The sequence below is a fragment of the Rhinichthys klamathensis genome, unplaced genomic scaffold, assembly GCF_029890125.1.
Source record: "Rhinichthys klamathensis goyatoka isolate OS25496 unplaced genomic scaffold, OSU_Roscu_1.1 h1tg000090l_1, whole genome shotgun sequence".
In the NCBI taxonomy this organism is placed as follows: domain Eukaryota; kingdom Metazoa; phylum Chordata; class Actinopteri; order Cypriniformes; family Leuciscidae; genus Rhinichthys; species Rhinichthys klamathensis.
The window spans coordinates 5146843-5163783 of record NW_026606629.1 but is presented as its reverse complement, the minus strand read 5'-3'; the positions used below and the strand labels follow the sequence as shown (position 1 = coordinate 5163783).

Here is a 16941-nt window from a genome sequence, read left to right as displayed (position 1 = left end):
TCATGATTGAACAAAAAAAAAATACGAATGAATAAAATCAGTCTATAAAAGCAGTTTACAGGTTGCAGTACTCATGTCAAAGTCTTAAAACGCTTAAATCCCAAAATAGGATGAAATCAGTGCAAACTCTTGCTACAAAATTAGACTACTTGTCAATTAGATGATTTATCTAAATCATTTACAGCACACTAAATGCAGTGCCTTACTCGGATATCATTGTATGTTTCACCCAGTAACTCTCCAGCACTGACCAACAATAACCGTATATTACTAGCCTAGAGACTTTCCCTCGTGGCTACTAGCACTCTTAAAAGGAAGTACAATAAAATGAAAGATAGGAAAATGATTGTTCGATTATTTATTTATTTTTTCTTACTACCACAGTGGCTGAGTATAAAGCAAGTGACAAGCATGTCAAAGCTGTTCTCCCCCCAGCACCAGCTCCAGGTCAGTCCACCGGTTACATTAACCTCTAAAAACCTCTTGAACCTTTTTGTGATGAAGTGTTCAAAATTCTGTTATAGGACCACTTTATTAAAAATGTGCTGTACTGTGAGTAATACATTTGCAATTCAGAAGAGATCAGATTATGTGTAGTAATCACTGATGCATGTACATTGATTTACACAAGAAACAGGGTTCATGGATAATAATGTGGAAAATATGGCCCATGTGAAGGTTAAGAACTGCCTTCTTGCCAAAGACCTTTGAAAATGTTAAGACAACACCTCCTTACTTGTTATGTAATGCACAGTCCTTAGTGAACAATACTTTACCACTTTTTGATGACCTCTGGAAAGAATACTGTTAAATCATTGTGTAAATGTGGTATCAAGTGAACTGAAAGGTCTGTATAGCTATAGCTAATTTTAGGGCAAAGTGCAATGTTTCAAGAAACTGTGTTGCAGATGACACAACATGTAAAATGCCAGTGTCCACAGAGGACAACCCTTGATGCCATCTAGTTAACCAAACAAACCTGCTAATTTTCCAAAACCTCACTAAGATCCAGTATATATGTAAGGCTTTTGCAAATAATTAGATATTGTATTCAATTCTGTCATTTTTTCTCATCCTCACTGCGCTCTCTAACAGCTGCCTTGCACTCCAGTGTGGGTATCTGCAAGCTACCAAAAGAAGAAGGTTCCTGTGCTAAATTTATGCTAAAATGGCATTATGACCCACTTAGTGGAAACTGTACTCGCTTCTGGTACGGAGGTTGTGGAGGGAACCAGAATCGCTTTGATACACAAGATGAGTGTGAAAAGGCCTGTGGAAAAGCAGGTGAGATTACTTCTAAAAATTGCATGTCAAAGTGATATTAGTGTGAAGATTGATTAAGCCATTACTTTAACATTATTTGTTTTTTAACAGCACCTGTTAAAGAAGGGATAATCGCTGCGGTTAAAACATAGAAACTAATGAAGACTGTAAGCTAACCACTGACGACATTTAGAGGAAATAGCACCTAAAACTAGAAGCTTCACCACAGCCAAGATGCCTGCACTGGAACCTGCCAGAGGATTTGATCCAAAGAAAACCTTGAAGTACTAGTATTTTCCAAATAAGAAAAAAGAAAAAAGAAAAAAAATTAAAAGCAAGTTTCTTTGTTTCGTGCTGGTGCTACAATCAGTTTCTTTAATATTTTTTAATTGTTTTATTTTTAACGTGTGTATGGGTTTGTATGAAACCCAGTGTAAATGTCCAGGGCAAAATAGCTTCTTTTTTTTTTTAAGAATGTTGTTCCGTTTTAATCACATGGTTTGTTTGTGGAAATATTTTGATCAAAACATATCAATAAATCTTTGTAGTTATGAGACAGGTTCATGAGAGTTTAGTTTAATTTAGTAAAGTCTGCTCCTACTGCAGTACCCTTATTATGTTTTTTTACTGCTTGGAAGGAAGAATCTTAATTGCTCTTTTTGGCCATACCGCTGGAGATCTCCACTGAAGATCCCCACTGAATCTCCAAGCAAATGCTATGTTGATGTTTTCAAATTAGGTAATTATAAAATGACCATCATCTGAAAAAAATAACTATGCACTTTTGGAATCATTGCCTTACACACACAAAAAAAGCAATTGGAATGTACTGTTCAGACTGTATTTTTGGGGGGTTGGTGTTTTTTTTGTATTTTTTTTTTGTATTTGGAAATGGGAAGATATAAATAAATTAGTCTTTATATAAAACTTTGATTTTGATTTGTCCCTTCATTTTTTACTTATTGTAATGCATTAGAAGCTTAAAATTATTTTACTCCTACTAGGCTGCTGTGAGTCATGCTGAGAAGAATATCCCTTTTTATGACTCTGAGCATTCAATTATAAGTAATGCTAAGAGAACAAGAAATTAAATGGACAGATGTGACATTTGCATGCTCAAGGAAGAGTATTGTGTTTAATGCAGTAAGCATTAGCAGCTTATATTTCATAGTTCCATGAACAAGATTGTCTCCTTCCACAACTTGATACATGGTTCAGACTTTGAAAAATAAAATGAAATGAATCAATTCATTCAAAGTGCAGGAACCTGAGAGTATATCAAAAAGAGGTATGCTTTTGAATTCCTCTGTTGCACCAAGGCAGTTATTTCCTCTCTCTCTCCTGTAAATGTTGTATTTTTTTTATCATGATGGAAATTACCCCAAATCAAGACTGTTTGGGGAGGACAGGCAGCTTCATCAGCAGACGTTTTATAAATCAAAGTTTGTTATCTTCAGTTGCCATAGAACTTAAAAAACATTTCACTGTGAACTCTATGTGACCCAATTTCTGAGTTCTGAATTTAAAAATACAGCATGTTTTCATAGGAGCACTTCCTTATTAAACACCTGAAACCAGTTCCAGCCATTTATATTCACAAAATAAGGTTATTAGCTAATTAAAGTGTATAATATCCATCAACAGCTGAGGCGATAATGCATGAATTATTATCTGGTTTTCCATTCTTAAATTGTGCCTCAATTGGCACGTCTTATATCACCATATAAACAATTTACACAGCGTCTCAGTCTGATTTGTTATGTACACTTGTTGTATTTTTCTCTGCCAGTCTGTAAATCCATCACTGCAGTATATACGAATTATGTTCAATCCTGAGCAATCTGCACGTGGCCTTGTGGGCTTTGCAGCAGTCCCTCTGGCCCCTTCCCATGCTGAGGTTAACTGTATAAGAAATGTATCAGTGCTTTCCAATAGGTGCCTGCAGAGCTGAATGCCAGTGTTTGGTTTTCACCACTGTTGTATTTTACCATTTTTATATTGCGATTTATTTATTTTTAATCCTGTTTTAATGCAATGATTCATTGTGATTGAAAGATGTCATTCTCCACTTCATCAATGTCTCATGTTTCAGCTACTCTAGCTAATGTATGCTTTGTAAAGTACTATGGTCCTATTTAGTTCTTTTTCTTAAAAGTTATTCTTTCTTGTGTACTACACAGAATTAAAGCACAATGCACTGAGAGTGCTAAATCAACAGTGCATATGCGCATTGATATTTACAGAAGTTTTTTAGCCTTCTCCTTTTTAGATAATATGTGAAAAAAATGTGTGCCTTGATTGCAATGCCGCTTTGGATACAAGTGTCTGCCACATGCATGAAAATTTTAAATAAAAATCTTTTTATCATAGGTTACATTGAAAAGCAAGAGGAATTTACTATCAATGGGGCTGAAATCACTGTCACAGCCATACCAAACAGAATTCAGAATACTTAGAAGTTTTAGGTATATACTAAATCCAAAATATACTCATACAGTGATTCTGAATCTGTGACCATTCAAAGAAAAAATGTTTTTAATAAATTCACATATATTCTTCTAATACTGACCTTTCAAAATTTCCCTGGATTCTGGATTTGTTTTTGTTTTTTTCCATCCGGAGATTAAAATTCATCACTCACCCACTATTTTAAAATACAGTCTTAAAGGGGTCATATAATGCCATTTTTGTACAAGTTAATATGAATGTTTAGGGTCTAAATGAAAACTTTGTAATATACTTTTATTAAAAATTCTCATTAAAGGGGTCATATAATGCCATTTTTGTACAAGCTAATATGATTCTTTAGGGTCTAAATTAAAAGTTTGTAATATACTTTAATTAAAAATTCTCATTAGTATTGTAAGAAAACACTTATTTTACCTGGTCAAAAACAGCTCTGTTTTCAGCACGCCGTTTCAGTGCTTATGACTTTAAATGATAATGAGCTTTGCTCACCCCGCCTCTCTGTTCTGCGCATACACCGTTTGTAACACAATAACACAATACCATAACGCGTTGTTCATTATAAACGTGGGATTATGAATTATATTGAGAACGTTGTACATAGAAAACATGCTGTAATGTACCCTGAGTGTAAACCGAGTGTAAACCATCGTGAAGCGTGCAGCTGGCGATTTGCAAAGATTAATATAAATATTAATATAAAGATTAATAAAACGTTACACTCACTTTAGTTCTTCTGAAGGTTCAGCAGGAAGACTAGGTTCCGATCCTTTATTCAGGTGCAGCTTCTCAGCAAAACCAACTTTACACTGATCCTCGTTTATAAAGCAGTCCACTGAGAAATGATTCGGCAAACATGAGAGCATTGACGTTGCTCGTGGGGAATATTCCCTTCGAAAACAAACTCAGCCACTGCGTCTTCAGCGGTTCGGATTTAGGAACATCATTATTACACCCAAGAACAGAACACCACAATCGCTTAGATGCCATTCTGCTCCAGCGTATCAACAATAGCGGACTATGATGACAGCTCGCTCAGGGCGGGTCTGTGTTGAAACAATGCTGTCAATCAACAATCATGGGAGGGGCGTCCGACCGTGTGACGTCACACGGTCGAACGGCTCGATTTGAGACAAGGGAAAACATAAGGAGATTAAAACAAAAACGCTGGTTGGATTTTTATCATTATATGATGGTTGTGTACAGGCACTGCCAACACACATTTCAGTACAATCAACTTGTAAAAGTGCATGTACCGTTATATGACCCCTTTAAGAAAAATGGTTCTAAACAGTTAATTAGGGGTTTTCTGCTTGTAACAATAGCAGAACCCTTTTTGGTGCTAAATAGAACCCTTTTTATGATGTTTTATAAACAAAGTTCGGGAGGAGCACGTTCAAATAATCATTCCAATCAACTTGTCATCAAACAATTACCATGTCTACCCTATCAGCACGAGAGGAAGCATATAAATATTCACTCTGTCAACTCACCTAACATTCCTTGACAGTTTCAGCATCCCTTCACCACCCCGACTCCTCACTCTTGGCTTATCTTATTTATTTATTTCACAGCCAGGAATACGGGGGGAGTGCTCTGGGTTCGGGCCGAATACCTAACTCGGAGCCCTCTCCTCGGACAGCACGCCAAATACGCATTTATTCTATCTGACTTATTTGTAAGTGTGAACTCGTGAAATAAGGTTCCATAAAGACCCATGCTTTGAAAGTGCTATATAGGGGCTTAATGGTGTTATAAATAACCTTTTCAACAATATTTATTTTCATTAATATAGCTTCATATGATCAATATTACTATTATTAATATTATTATTTTTTATAAATTATTTATTAATATTGTTTTTTTAGTCTTTCTGCCTGGTTTTATATCTTGTTGCCTCTATTTGGGTTTTACATTTAAAAACAACAGCATGTTGTGTCAATTAGGTACTTTTATTTTTTATTGACATGGCAGATTGTAGCAAAAATTACAGTTCTAACAACAGTTGTTAGCTGAATACATTAATAAATAACAATTGACATTGAACACGATATAGATGTAATGAAGACCAAGTTCCAGTGAAATATCTTCACAATCCTCTATGATGTCTTTACGTCCTTCATTATGTGTGTATTCTGAGTAGTTTCTCTCTGCAGATGATGAGGTTATGATACGTGACAGTATCTGAAATAAACAATTGAGTTTAGTTACATTGTGTCTCTTCCATTTGATTATGTAAAAACAATTATGTTCATGAAGGCCAAAATTACCAAAAAAGGGACAGTATGAGCCCTTTACCATGTTAAAGGGATATAAAGTCATGGGATAGCTTTAATGTTTTTTTTAATGTGACGGGGTATGTTTAGGCATTAAGTCATAATAATAATTAAAAAACAAAAAAAAACAATATGGACCATGCATTCTATATCTCTGTTACTTACTTTGTGGAGAAGAGTAGATGAGTATCCTTAACTGAACAGAGCTGCTCACACTTGCATGTTCTGTTAAACTATAAAGAGCAAAAGACATGATTGTTAGGAAATGATTGTTACAATTTTTTAAGTTATAATGTATAGACATTTTAAGAAAGAAATCATTTACCTGTTGAGAGTATGTTGACAGTCTGTGTAACTGTAGTTGTTTAGCTGAGCTCCAGAAAATGAGGAGGCTTAGACAGTTACAGATTTGAAAAACAAAAAGGCGTGAATAAAGAACCCTAAACTCTAACACAAAGAACCATTTCTGCATAAAAAGGGTTCTTCAGGACATTACTGTTCTAAATAGAACGTCCTGGTTGTGTATGCAACCCCCGTTCCCTGAAGGAGGGAATGAAGGACGTAGTCGACGTCGGCTGAATGGGGATCACACTAGGGAGCCAATCGTCTTCGAGTACTATTAAGCGAGCCAATGTAATTGGCGTGCGTGATGACATCACACACCCCGCCCCCGCAGCGTGGGTATAAATAAGGAAGTGGATGCACACACTAGTTGCTTTTTCGCTGAGGAGCCGAGCGTAACTCGGAGTCAGCGGTGGTCCAGCGGTAGTGGCAAGGGGACTAGGTCCTCCGTTCCCTCCTTCAGGGAATGGGGGTTGCATGCGCAACCAGGATGTTCCCTTTCAGTCAAGAACTGACGCCGACTGAATGGGGATCAACCATTGAACACGCCACTAAAGCTGCCACCTTCCAGTGCCTAGACAAAAAGCCTCCTGATCCACCTGCAATTAAAGGCGGAGAAGGGACAGGGCTTTAGGCCAGGGAAGTCACTGCTGTTCCTACAGGCTCACTGGGAAAGCGTTCCCTGTACATGGAAGGAAGGGATGCTGCGGAAGCCACATTCTGCCCGAAGGGAGGTAACGTGGAGAATACACATATGAACTGGGCGGAGACCAGGCAGTACAACATATGTAAGGTCACTGGGGTGGCTCCAGCCTATGACAGGGGGAGACTCAACCGGCCAATGACGGCAGAGCAGGCTCTGCCGAGGGAAGACATGGGCATACCGTAGGGAGCCATACCGTGGAAGAATACACACATACGAACAGGGTTCGGTTAAGGGAACTCTACTGGAGCAAAATGCCGCAGCAAGCCGACACTTCGAACCGGGCTCACAGTGAATCTGGCTTCATGAAAAGGGAGCCCACGGGAAGCCGCGGTTCGACTAAGGTGTTGCCCAGCCCCCAACTCTAGAATATCTGTCAGCGAAGCACTCTGTGTCAATGCCTAGGCGGGAGCCCACACTCATTTAAGAGGAGCTCACCACCTAAGTGGACATGTGCATCTCGTGATTTTCACCAAAATGAAGGCAACCACATTCAGTGGGCCAACCTCGCTTGGAAACAGCCTTCCCTTTCTGCTGACTTCCTTAACAGATAAGAGCTGGTCTGAGGTCCTATGGCTTGAGTTCTGTACACATATAACCGGAATGAAGCGGACGGACAGAGAAAGCCGGGGCTGGGTCTGCCTCCTCCGGGGCAGCACTTGCAGGCTCACCACCTGGTCCCAGTTTAAGGGAGAGGTAGGAACCTTGGGCACATATCCAGGCCGGGGTCTCAACTTGTAAGAGCAGCCGGCCCAAATTCCAGGCACAACTCGTTGACCGAAAGCGAGCAAGTCCCTACCCCCATGAGCGCAGGAGAACTGTAAAAACAGAATTTTTAACTCACTGCCTGCAGTGGCTCAGGGGCGGTCTCTGCAGTGCAATAGCACCAGAGATAAGGCCCAAGAGGATAAAGAGGGGCGCAAGGCTTCTTTAACCCTCTGGGGACCAGAAACGCGCCGGCGCGTTTTGCTCGTTTTTTTTCACATAGCAGAAAAATAGACTTAAAGTACTACCATCATTTCTGTTCATATAGAGTTAAGAAATATGAGAAAATAATCTGTTAAATGTCTACTTTTTTATGTGCCCACATACAATCGAAATAAAATATTGTGCTTTTGTAAAATAAAGAAAATAAACAGGGTGTGCGTTCTGCCTCTCGGTCACCGTGAACTTTTTTTCTGGAGCACGTCTCTAATCTTCAACACAACTCAGCTAATACTATTCACCCAGCCATAAGCAATATATCTTTTAAATCATTTGAGTTTGTACTTTTAAATGATCCGATTCAAAACTAAAATTATTATTCTCCGTTTATGTCATCTATATAAAAAGAGAGACGTGTCAGCCCATCTCATTATCGTTCTCTCAGCTGATTATCTGTGGTAATGTGACACGCCTACGGAGAGCACGCGCTATTCAAACGCAAATATGTGAAGCAACACATTGAGACGCGTTAACGCCCATGAACTCTGAAAACACACATTATTTTTTAGTCAGATTAATCTACTGTCGTCTTGCGCGGCTATATGTGGAACAATCCTGGGACATTTACCACTGGGTTATTTTCACTTCGAGGATGAACAGATTCAGCTGAGAAGTAAGTGTTTTTTGCAAGTGCTTTGTTCTAATCGCGATATAGAATAACGTAGTGTCTGTAAACGGAAAAATAGCATACTGTTAAATGTGAATCATGTTTGTGTCACACAGTTTGTGTGTGTGTGTGTGAATGAATGAATGAACGCACAGATACGCACTGTTACAGACTAAATAACAGACAACATTTCGTTGACTCGTTTTGGATAAAGTTTTTACTCTAAAATAGACATCAAATAAGCTTTTTTAGGAGTTTCTGCTCATATGTTAAATATATAGTATGTTTTGTCAATAAACTAATCAACTAAGATGTTATAGTGTTTGTTCAAGCTATATCAAAATAATGAATCCTCAACTTTGAAATATGTATGATCAAACTAAGACATTTATGGAGAAAGACAATTTTCTTTTCAAGATGTTTCCAACTCTAACTTTGAACTGAAATAAAACCATGTCTATATGGTGAAGGGTGTGTGATAGAAGTGTCCAGACGTATGCACCCTGTATTTTCCTTATAATATCCAAACAATCTAAAAGCCATTCTTTTTTAAATCTCCTCATTCTTTGTGCAAGGCTCCTGTAATGATATGGCCTGATAGCACCTAATAGGGCCATTATGGGAGGGTCTTTGTCTTTCTCAGGTGTGGAATGCCATACATATTAATGAGAGATCAAGCCTCCTGCATAAAGCTTTCTCAAACAAAACACGTCATTAAAAATGTAAAAGACTTTATTGACTTATCTGAATGAGTAGTCAGGATGATTCTCACATAGTTTTGGAGCAAATATTCTAGGCTATGTGATACAATTTTCAAAAGTCTTGTGAAGAAATAATCAATATGTGTTTTGTGGTCTTATTTCAGCAACTTTCATTTTTATTTTTTTCAATAACCACGCATAAACATTATTCTATTAAAAATACAAACATGTACATACATGTTGCTCAGATCTCATGGTAGCCAAGTTTGTGCTATATAGAGTGAATTTACACCTTTGCCATTAACATGTTTATAAATAACTGAAAAAAGCACAAATGTCAGTGCATGTCAAAACATCCCAAGGGCCCCAAAAACACTCTGGTCCCCAGAGGGTTAATAGGAAAACAGCCTACTCAAACCCATCTTGCAGGAAAGAGAGCACTGAAATGACCGAACGCTCTCAGGATATTCTCAATGGAGAGAAGACTCACTCAACGAATAGGTTCCACTTCTATTTGGGCGTAAGCACAACTTCCTCTTTTCAGGGAGTGCTCGCCGAAGTGATGGTAACTAATGTGGACATCGCTAGACCGACCGTGCACGCTGCGACACTTGTGCCCCGGAGGGCGAGGGCGGTAGCAGTGCGGAGCTCACTCATGAGTGCATGGTCTAGACTACCCTCGTGCATGTCCATGAGTGTTTTGGCCTGATAGACCTGCACCAACGCCATGGTATGCAAAGAGGAGGCGGCTTGACCGCAGGCTTTGTAAGCTCTGACCGCCAAACCTGACGCGAGCTTACAGGCCTGCGAGGGGAGACAAGGATCCCCCAGAAGCAGTGGCCGTCGGGCACAGGTGCACCTGTGTCGCGACAGACCGTTCCACTGGAGGGACAGCCTCATAACCCTTCACCGCTCCTCCCTCAAGGGTAGCGAGGGGGAAAAGCTATTCAGGCAGTTTCTGGCAGAGAAAGGTGCCGTCCACAACCTAGTAAGCTCTCCATGCACTTCGGGAAAGAAAGGCACTGGGGCGGCGAGCTGAGAACCAGCGCGGCCAGCCCAGAGATACCAATCCTCCAACCGAGACTGAACGAGACACGGTGGAGGGTTCCACTCGAGCCCGGCAGCCTCAGCGGCCCGTTTCAGCATAGCTGACATTTCTGGATCTGGCTCGGGCAATGTTACACTTCCAGAGGGAGATAACACAGCCGAGTCGTCATCTCCAGAGGTCAGCTCACCCTTCGATGCTGCTATCGACATCTTATCCTCTGGGGGAACCCCAATTGAAACGGCTGATCGGTCCTTTACAGAGGGATCAGCACGTTCAACAGGAATTCCATCGGCTGCGGTGTGATGGACGAGTGAGGAGCCCACAGGGAATGGTTACCGGGCGAGTCATCCATCACTATCCTCCGATCACCCATCCCACACGGCACCCTGGGGTGGGGCATAGTAATGGGGACTCGAGCTTCGCGGACGAAGGCGAGTCTCGATCTCAACACCGCGACAGTCATATTCCCGCAATGGGAACATGAACCGTCCACAAAAGCTGCTTCAGCGGGCTGTAAGCCCAAACACGTGATGCAACAATTGTGACCGCCATAGAGGAAAAGGGAACGACTGCATCCAGAAACGCACGGGTGGAATGACATCTTGAAAAAGATGCAAACGCACCCGTGTTGCTCTTTCAGGAAATAGGACCCATCACCATTGCCGGAGCACACAGGGGAATGACTGCGGCAACACTGAACAGTGAACTGAAACAGTGAAGCACTCACTTTTCCGCCCTCTAACCAGCCGTCAACACACACAAACATTTAGAAATGTGTTGCTGTTAAAACAGCAGTTGAGAGCTCAAAGCTCGGGATCACCGCTGCACTCGCGCTGTAGAAACCACCAGCACTGGGAGAGTCTTCCAGAAGACACACTCGCTTGTTGTAAACAACAGCACTCTTCAGAGACATCAAACGATCGGCTCCGAAGCGAAAGGCAACTAGTGCGTGCATCCACTTCCTTATTTATACCGCGCTGCGGGGGCGGAGTGTGTGATGTCATCATGCACACCAATTCCATTGGCTCGTTCAATAGTACTCGAAGACGATTGGCTCCCTAGCGTGATCCCCATTCAGTCGACGTCGACTATGTCTGACGTTCTCGACTGAAAGGGAACTGTTACTATATGTAAAGAACCTTTAAAGAACCATCTTTTTTTTTAGAGTGTATGAGGAAAGGAGTTTACAAAGGAGTGGAAAAACAAGGGAAGAATTCATGTAAAGGGGCTACAGCATGACTATACTCTGAAAGTCAACAAAACTGGCATTACAAAATGGCAGTGTGGATGAGATGTCCATGTAAGTATAGAGTATGCATTTTGTTCTCCTGGTTCTTTTGAATTGAATTCAGATGAGAGTTCAAGCTCCTTTGCTCTGTGAGTTTGTGCTTTGAGTTTATTCCAGGCTCACATATGACTCATTGTAGTGGCATTTTGGCTTTCCATGGGTGCAATAAATACAAAAACCCACTATATATTTCACATCATAAAAGGCTCACCATAAGTCCAATTAATCTGCAATCTGTCACACAGAAAAATGTCTCCATTTGTCTGATCACAAGGGCCAAGCATTTCATGGCACTGAAATCTGTCATGTATCTGTCTCCAAGGTCATTGGCACTTTTATAGTGTAATTTGACTCATCTGCAATTTGTTACGCATTTTTCATTTGCGTTTGGTGTAAAATAGCACTTACAAATGAGATGGTCAGGAAAACAATCATCAAACAAAAAATCAATTTGTACTGTTCAAAAGATTCAAGAAATAAATGTAAGGGACTAATTTGGTCAATCTATTTTAATCTATTTCCTTTCCCTCTGAATGATGAAATGTTTTGAGGGAAAAATAGTCTTTGATCATAATTAGCCGATGTTAAACAGATGTTTGAATGCAAAAATGACAGCAGATTGCTTGTTTGCTTCTTTTCTGAAAGACAAAGTCCACTAATTAAACTGTACTAAACATTACTTCATGAGTGTACAAACATGATTATGTATATGAAGCCATGATGTAAACAATACATTTTCACTGTTTTGAGGAGAATAAATTTAGCATTAAGCTCCTGTGGTATAGCCTGCTGTACATCTTTCTGAGAAATCTGGCATCAGAATAGTATAATACAGTCATGGTCAGAATTAATGGCACCCCTGGTAAATATGGTAACCCCTGGTAAAAAATAAATCTGCATTGTTTATCCTTTGGATATTTCATTCAAAAAATTGGTAAAATTCTAACCTTTCATTGAAGTAAAAGAATTGAAAGTGTGGGGGAAATCACATTATGAAATAAATGTTTTTCTCCAAAACACGTTGGCCACAATTATTGGCACCCCTACATTTTTTTTACCAGTAAAATATCTCTGAAGTATATTCCCATTAATATTTACCTTTTTTAGCACACCAGGGTGACTAGGAACATGATATTGTCCAGCCATGAGTTGGTGTTTCACAGGAGTTTGAATTTGAGGAAAAACAAAGGGCAAATCCCCTTAATCATTCATCACAATGAGTAAAACCAAAGAATATAGTTCTGATGTCCATTAAACATTTATTTCATAATGTGATTTCCCCCCCCACTTTCAATTCTTTTACTTCAATGAAAGGTTAGAATTTTGCCAATTTTTTTAATGAAAGATCAAAAGGATAAACAATGCAGATTTATTTTTTACAGCCAGTTTTGGTCATATTTACCAGGGGTATACCATTAATTCTGACCATGACTGTACGCACCAAAGTTTAATATTTACAGCTATATTGTTTTTAAAATAATTTAATAATAATTAAATAATAATAATAATAATTCATTACATTTATATAGCGCTTTTCTAGGCACTCAAAGCACTTCACATGGAAGGGGGAATCTCCTCAACCACCACCAATGTGCAGCATCCACTTGGATGATGCGACGGCAGCCATAGTGCGCCAGAACGCCCACCACACACCAGCTTACTGGTGGAGAGGAGACAGAGTGATGAAGCCAATCAGTGTATATATATATATGGGGATGATTAGGAGGCCATGATGGACAGAGGCCACTGGGCAAATTTGGCCAGGATGCCGGGGTTACACCCCTACTCTTTCGAAAGACATCCTGGGATTTTTAATGACCACAGAGAGTCAGGACCTCAGTTTAACGTCTCATCCGAAGGACGGTGCTCTTTGACAGTATAGTGTCCCCGTCACTATACTGGGGCGTTAGGACCCACACAGACCACAGGGTGAGCGCCCCCTGCTGGCCTCACTAACACCTCTTCGAATAAGTAAATAAAAACAAGAATGAGCAATAGCAACACCTTATAATACCAATAATTATTTCGCTTTTGTACACAGCTGGGCATATTTTTTTATTTATTAAACAGCGCCGTTATGTCCACCTCAGTATAACCAAAATCACATCCCACTCTCATCTGTGGACTTCTTAAGCCAGAACACTGATTAGCCCTAAACCCACAGACATCCCCCTGCTCCAGATGAAAGATGGGAAAAGGCTTTTTCCATTAACTAGTAACATCCTGGTGTTTCTAATCTGCCTCCGTTTTGGTTCTGGAAAAAAAAAAATGCAAGGCAGCCAGCAATGAGACACCATATGCTCACATTCTCTGGTTCAGCATGACCTGGAAAAAGGTGAAGCAGACCAGACTGCTTTCTCCACAAATATTTGTATTTTTGACGTGCAAGTATGGACTTTTCTGGTTAAATATTGTGAAATATCCACTTTCTTGTGCTACTGATTATTCTAAATGACCCACTCTATCTCAGTGATTGGAATGGAAAAGTAGCAAGCAAATGATTGGAACTAATTGCAATGAGAATTTTGGCTGCTTTGGCTGCGTGGTTAGTACATCTGCCTTTCCATATCCTGACAGACTTCAGCTTCTAGGGAGCATTATGTCATTTTTTGGCCTGGCTGTACATGTTAAGGTTTGAATCCCATGGAAAATTACTCTAAACTTTGCAGAGTAGTGGCAGGTTGGAATAACAAGAACTTTTTCAGCAATGTTTAATGTGTTGAAAATGAGATGTCTCATTATTCTCATTAGTTTTTCTTCGTTATCAAAAGTACTCTCAGGGACTGTCCATGACTTTGTACACCTTTAATTTTTCTCTTAAAAAAAAAGGTGCATATTAGGATCTTAAAGGGTTAGTTCACCCCAAAATGAAAATTCTGTCAGTAATTACACTTGTTCCAACCCTGTAAGACTGTGCAAAAAAAAAAATAACGACTATATTCACCTATTCATTTCCTTCTCTGTTGGCCACGAGATTTCACGTAGTGGAACTGCGCAACGCTTCTAGGTTGTACGTCACACGCATCACACACATGACCAGTGTCGGCCAATAGTGAGTCTACATGTGACGTACAACACAGAACCCTTGCGCAGTTCCACTACGTGAAATCTCGCGGCCCACAGAGAAGGAAATGAATAGTTGAATAAAGTCGTTATTTTTGTTTGTTTTTTTTGCTCACAAAAAGTATTCTCGTCGCTTGATAAACTTAAGATTGAGCCACTGTAGTCACTTGGACTATTTTAACTATGTCTTAAACTTTTCTGGGCCGGCAAGTTTCGATCCCTTATAGCCTATGGAGGAGTTATCCTGCTCTCAGATTTAATAAAAAATATCTTAATTTGTGTTCTGAAGATGAACGAAAGTCTTACGGGGTTGGAACAACATGAGGGTGAGTAATTACTGACAGAATTTACATTTTGGGGTGAACTAACCCTTTAATGATGCACATAGTACTTTCAGCCAGGCAACATAAAAGTACAATTTTATCTTTTTTTACTGCAGTTTTCATGACCTCCATGATGAAAATATAAACTACTCAAAAAGAACATACAAAAACGATTATACTATTTACAGCCTAATAAGAAAGTTACAATGCTTAAACTCTGTAATACACTATTTGACAGGGTATAATAACTGCATGGGTGCCTGGAAATGGCTGGAATATTTGGGTTTCCTGTTGGGTGGGCTTCAGGTCAACTGCCCAGGCAGGGCAGTTGATAATTACACCACTGTGTTCATGCAACTCGCAATCACAAACGCAGGCCGTATGAATCATTGGGATCACCCAGACAGCTGAACAATTTCAACATCCATAGAACGTAGAAGACAGAAGTCATTAAATTAGGAATGGGATACAAGCTTGGATGTCAACTAAACCTCTGCACAAAGAAAAACAATGACAATAGACATTTGCAGAAAGAAGATAAATCTTTTTCTTTTTTTATCCAAGATCAAAATGCTGGAACTAAATAAATGTACAATGACTTGGAGCCAAACAAAAAGCAGCTGCAGTTTGTTTGATTGTCTTAAACAGATTGTTTTTTAATCTGTGTGAGCTCAACTCACCACAGAGGAGAACCTACAACGTTCGCAATGGGAGTATGTTTTGTATTTGGATGCCACCTCCATGTCTGGTGCTCTGTTGTTCATGTTGGTCGGAGCGCTTCCGTAGTTTACATACAGAGACATAATGACAAAGCAATGTTATCCCCCTCTGACTTTTTCTGGACTAACAAGGCATGTGAAATACACAAAGACCAGCTAAAATTAGGGAATTCCATATGGGGCAAATTAAATGAGTCACTCTTTAAACTGTGTGAGGTTGTAAGCACTGCACATTCTTTAAATCACAAGAGTCTACCCTTCCCCCTCCCCATTGGCAACAATTAACTGTAAAACTTCAAGAGATGTTATAGTTTTAAACCATAAATAAGTCTTCTTCTGAACATTTTGCAATTTTAAAACACTTTTTCTGTTTTGCACAAGCACACACTGTTTTAATACTTCATGGCTGGGGGGAAAAAAAGCTTATGACTCATCCACCCACATGGAAACATTTTCCCTTCACATGTGGCAGGATTTTTGTTTATTTAAATTTAATAAATCTATACTCTGTGTTTTGACAGATAACCCTTCTTCCTCATTGGTTCATAACGCTCTCTGTCCATAAACAGAACGCCAGAACTGTTGATCTGTACGATGGTGTTCAGATTTGATGAATGGCAACACTTACAGTGCTGAAGTGAAAATCTAAACGGACGACAATGTGCAGTATTACAGTGAGACAAAAAAAAAAAGTGCAGTGGGAGACAAAGCTAATTTTAAGAGGTAGTGTAGTTGCAGCAACAGCAGGTATATGCTTAAACATTGCCTACAGATTCATTTCCAGACTTTCATTCTTCTATCAAGCTGTTGCAAAAAAACAAATCTATGATGACAAAAACTCTTCAAAGAGGATTGCATAGAGAGTTGGGTAGACAGGATTTGAAATCTGCTCACCTTTACAGCACGTCACCTCTGTGGCATGTAGCATGATGGGATACAGACATAACCCTTAACCCTTGAAAAAGCGAACTCATTAGGAATGGTAAATAGCACTTTATGAACATCTGTCTAAGAAGAGGTAAGATCTGGTTTTGTAAACCTCCCTCAGGGGTGCTTGTTTTATGAAGACACAGGCCTAAGCAAAGAAAAAACCCATCATAATAATGTTGATTTATCATTTGTCAAGTAAAAAAAAAAAATGAAGAAAGCAAAAAAGCA

The 16941-nt window shown here is 39.5% G+C and overlaps 1 protein-coding gene across 8 annotated transcripts in view; it reads left to right on the top strand.

Annotated features, from left to right (window-relative positions):
• col6a3 (collagen, type VI, alpha 3) overlaps positions 1-1579 on the top strand; it is a 52254-nt gene extending 50675 nt beyond the window's left edge. For 6 of the 8 annotated variants that reach the window (XM_056251948.1, XM_056251946.1, XM_056251943.1 and 3 more), the window contains 3 exons: positions 385-447; positions 1096-1284; positions 1375-1579. In XM_056251948.1, coding sequence (XP_056107923.1) covers positions 385-447; positions 1096-1284; positions 1375-1415 — 293 coding nt within the window. In that variant the 3' untranslated portion in view covers positions 1416-1579. The remainder of the gene's footprint in view (positions 1-384; positions 448-1095; positions 1285-1374) is intronic. The other 2 variants (XM_056251947.1, XM_056251945.1) reach the window with 1 other exon arrangement.
• The last annotated feature ends 15362 nt before the right edge of the window (positions 1580-16941 follow it).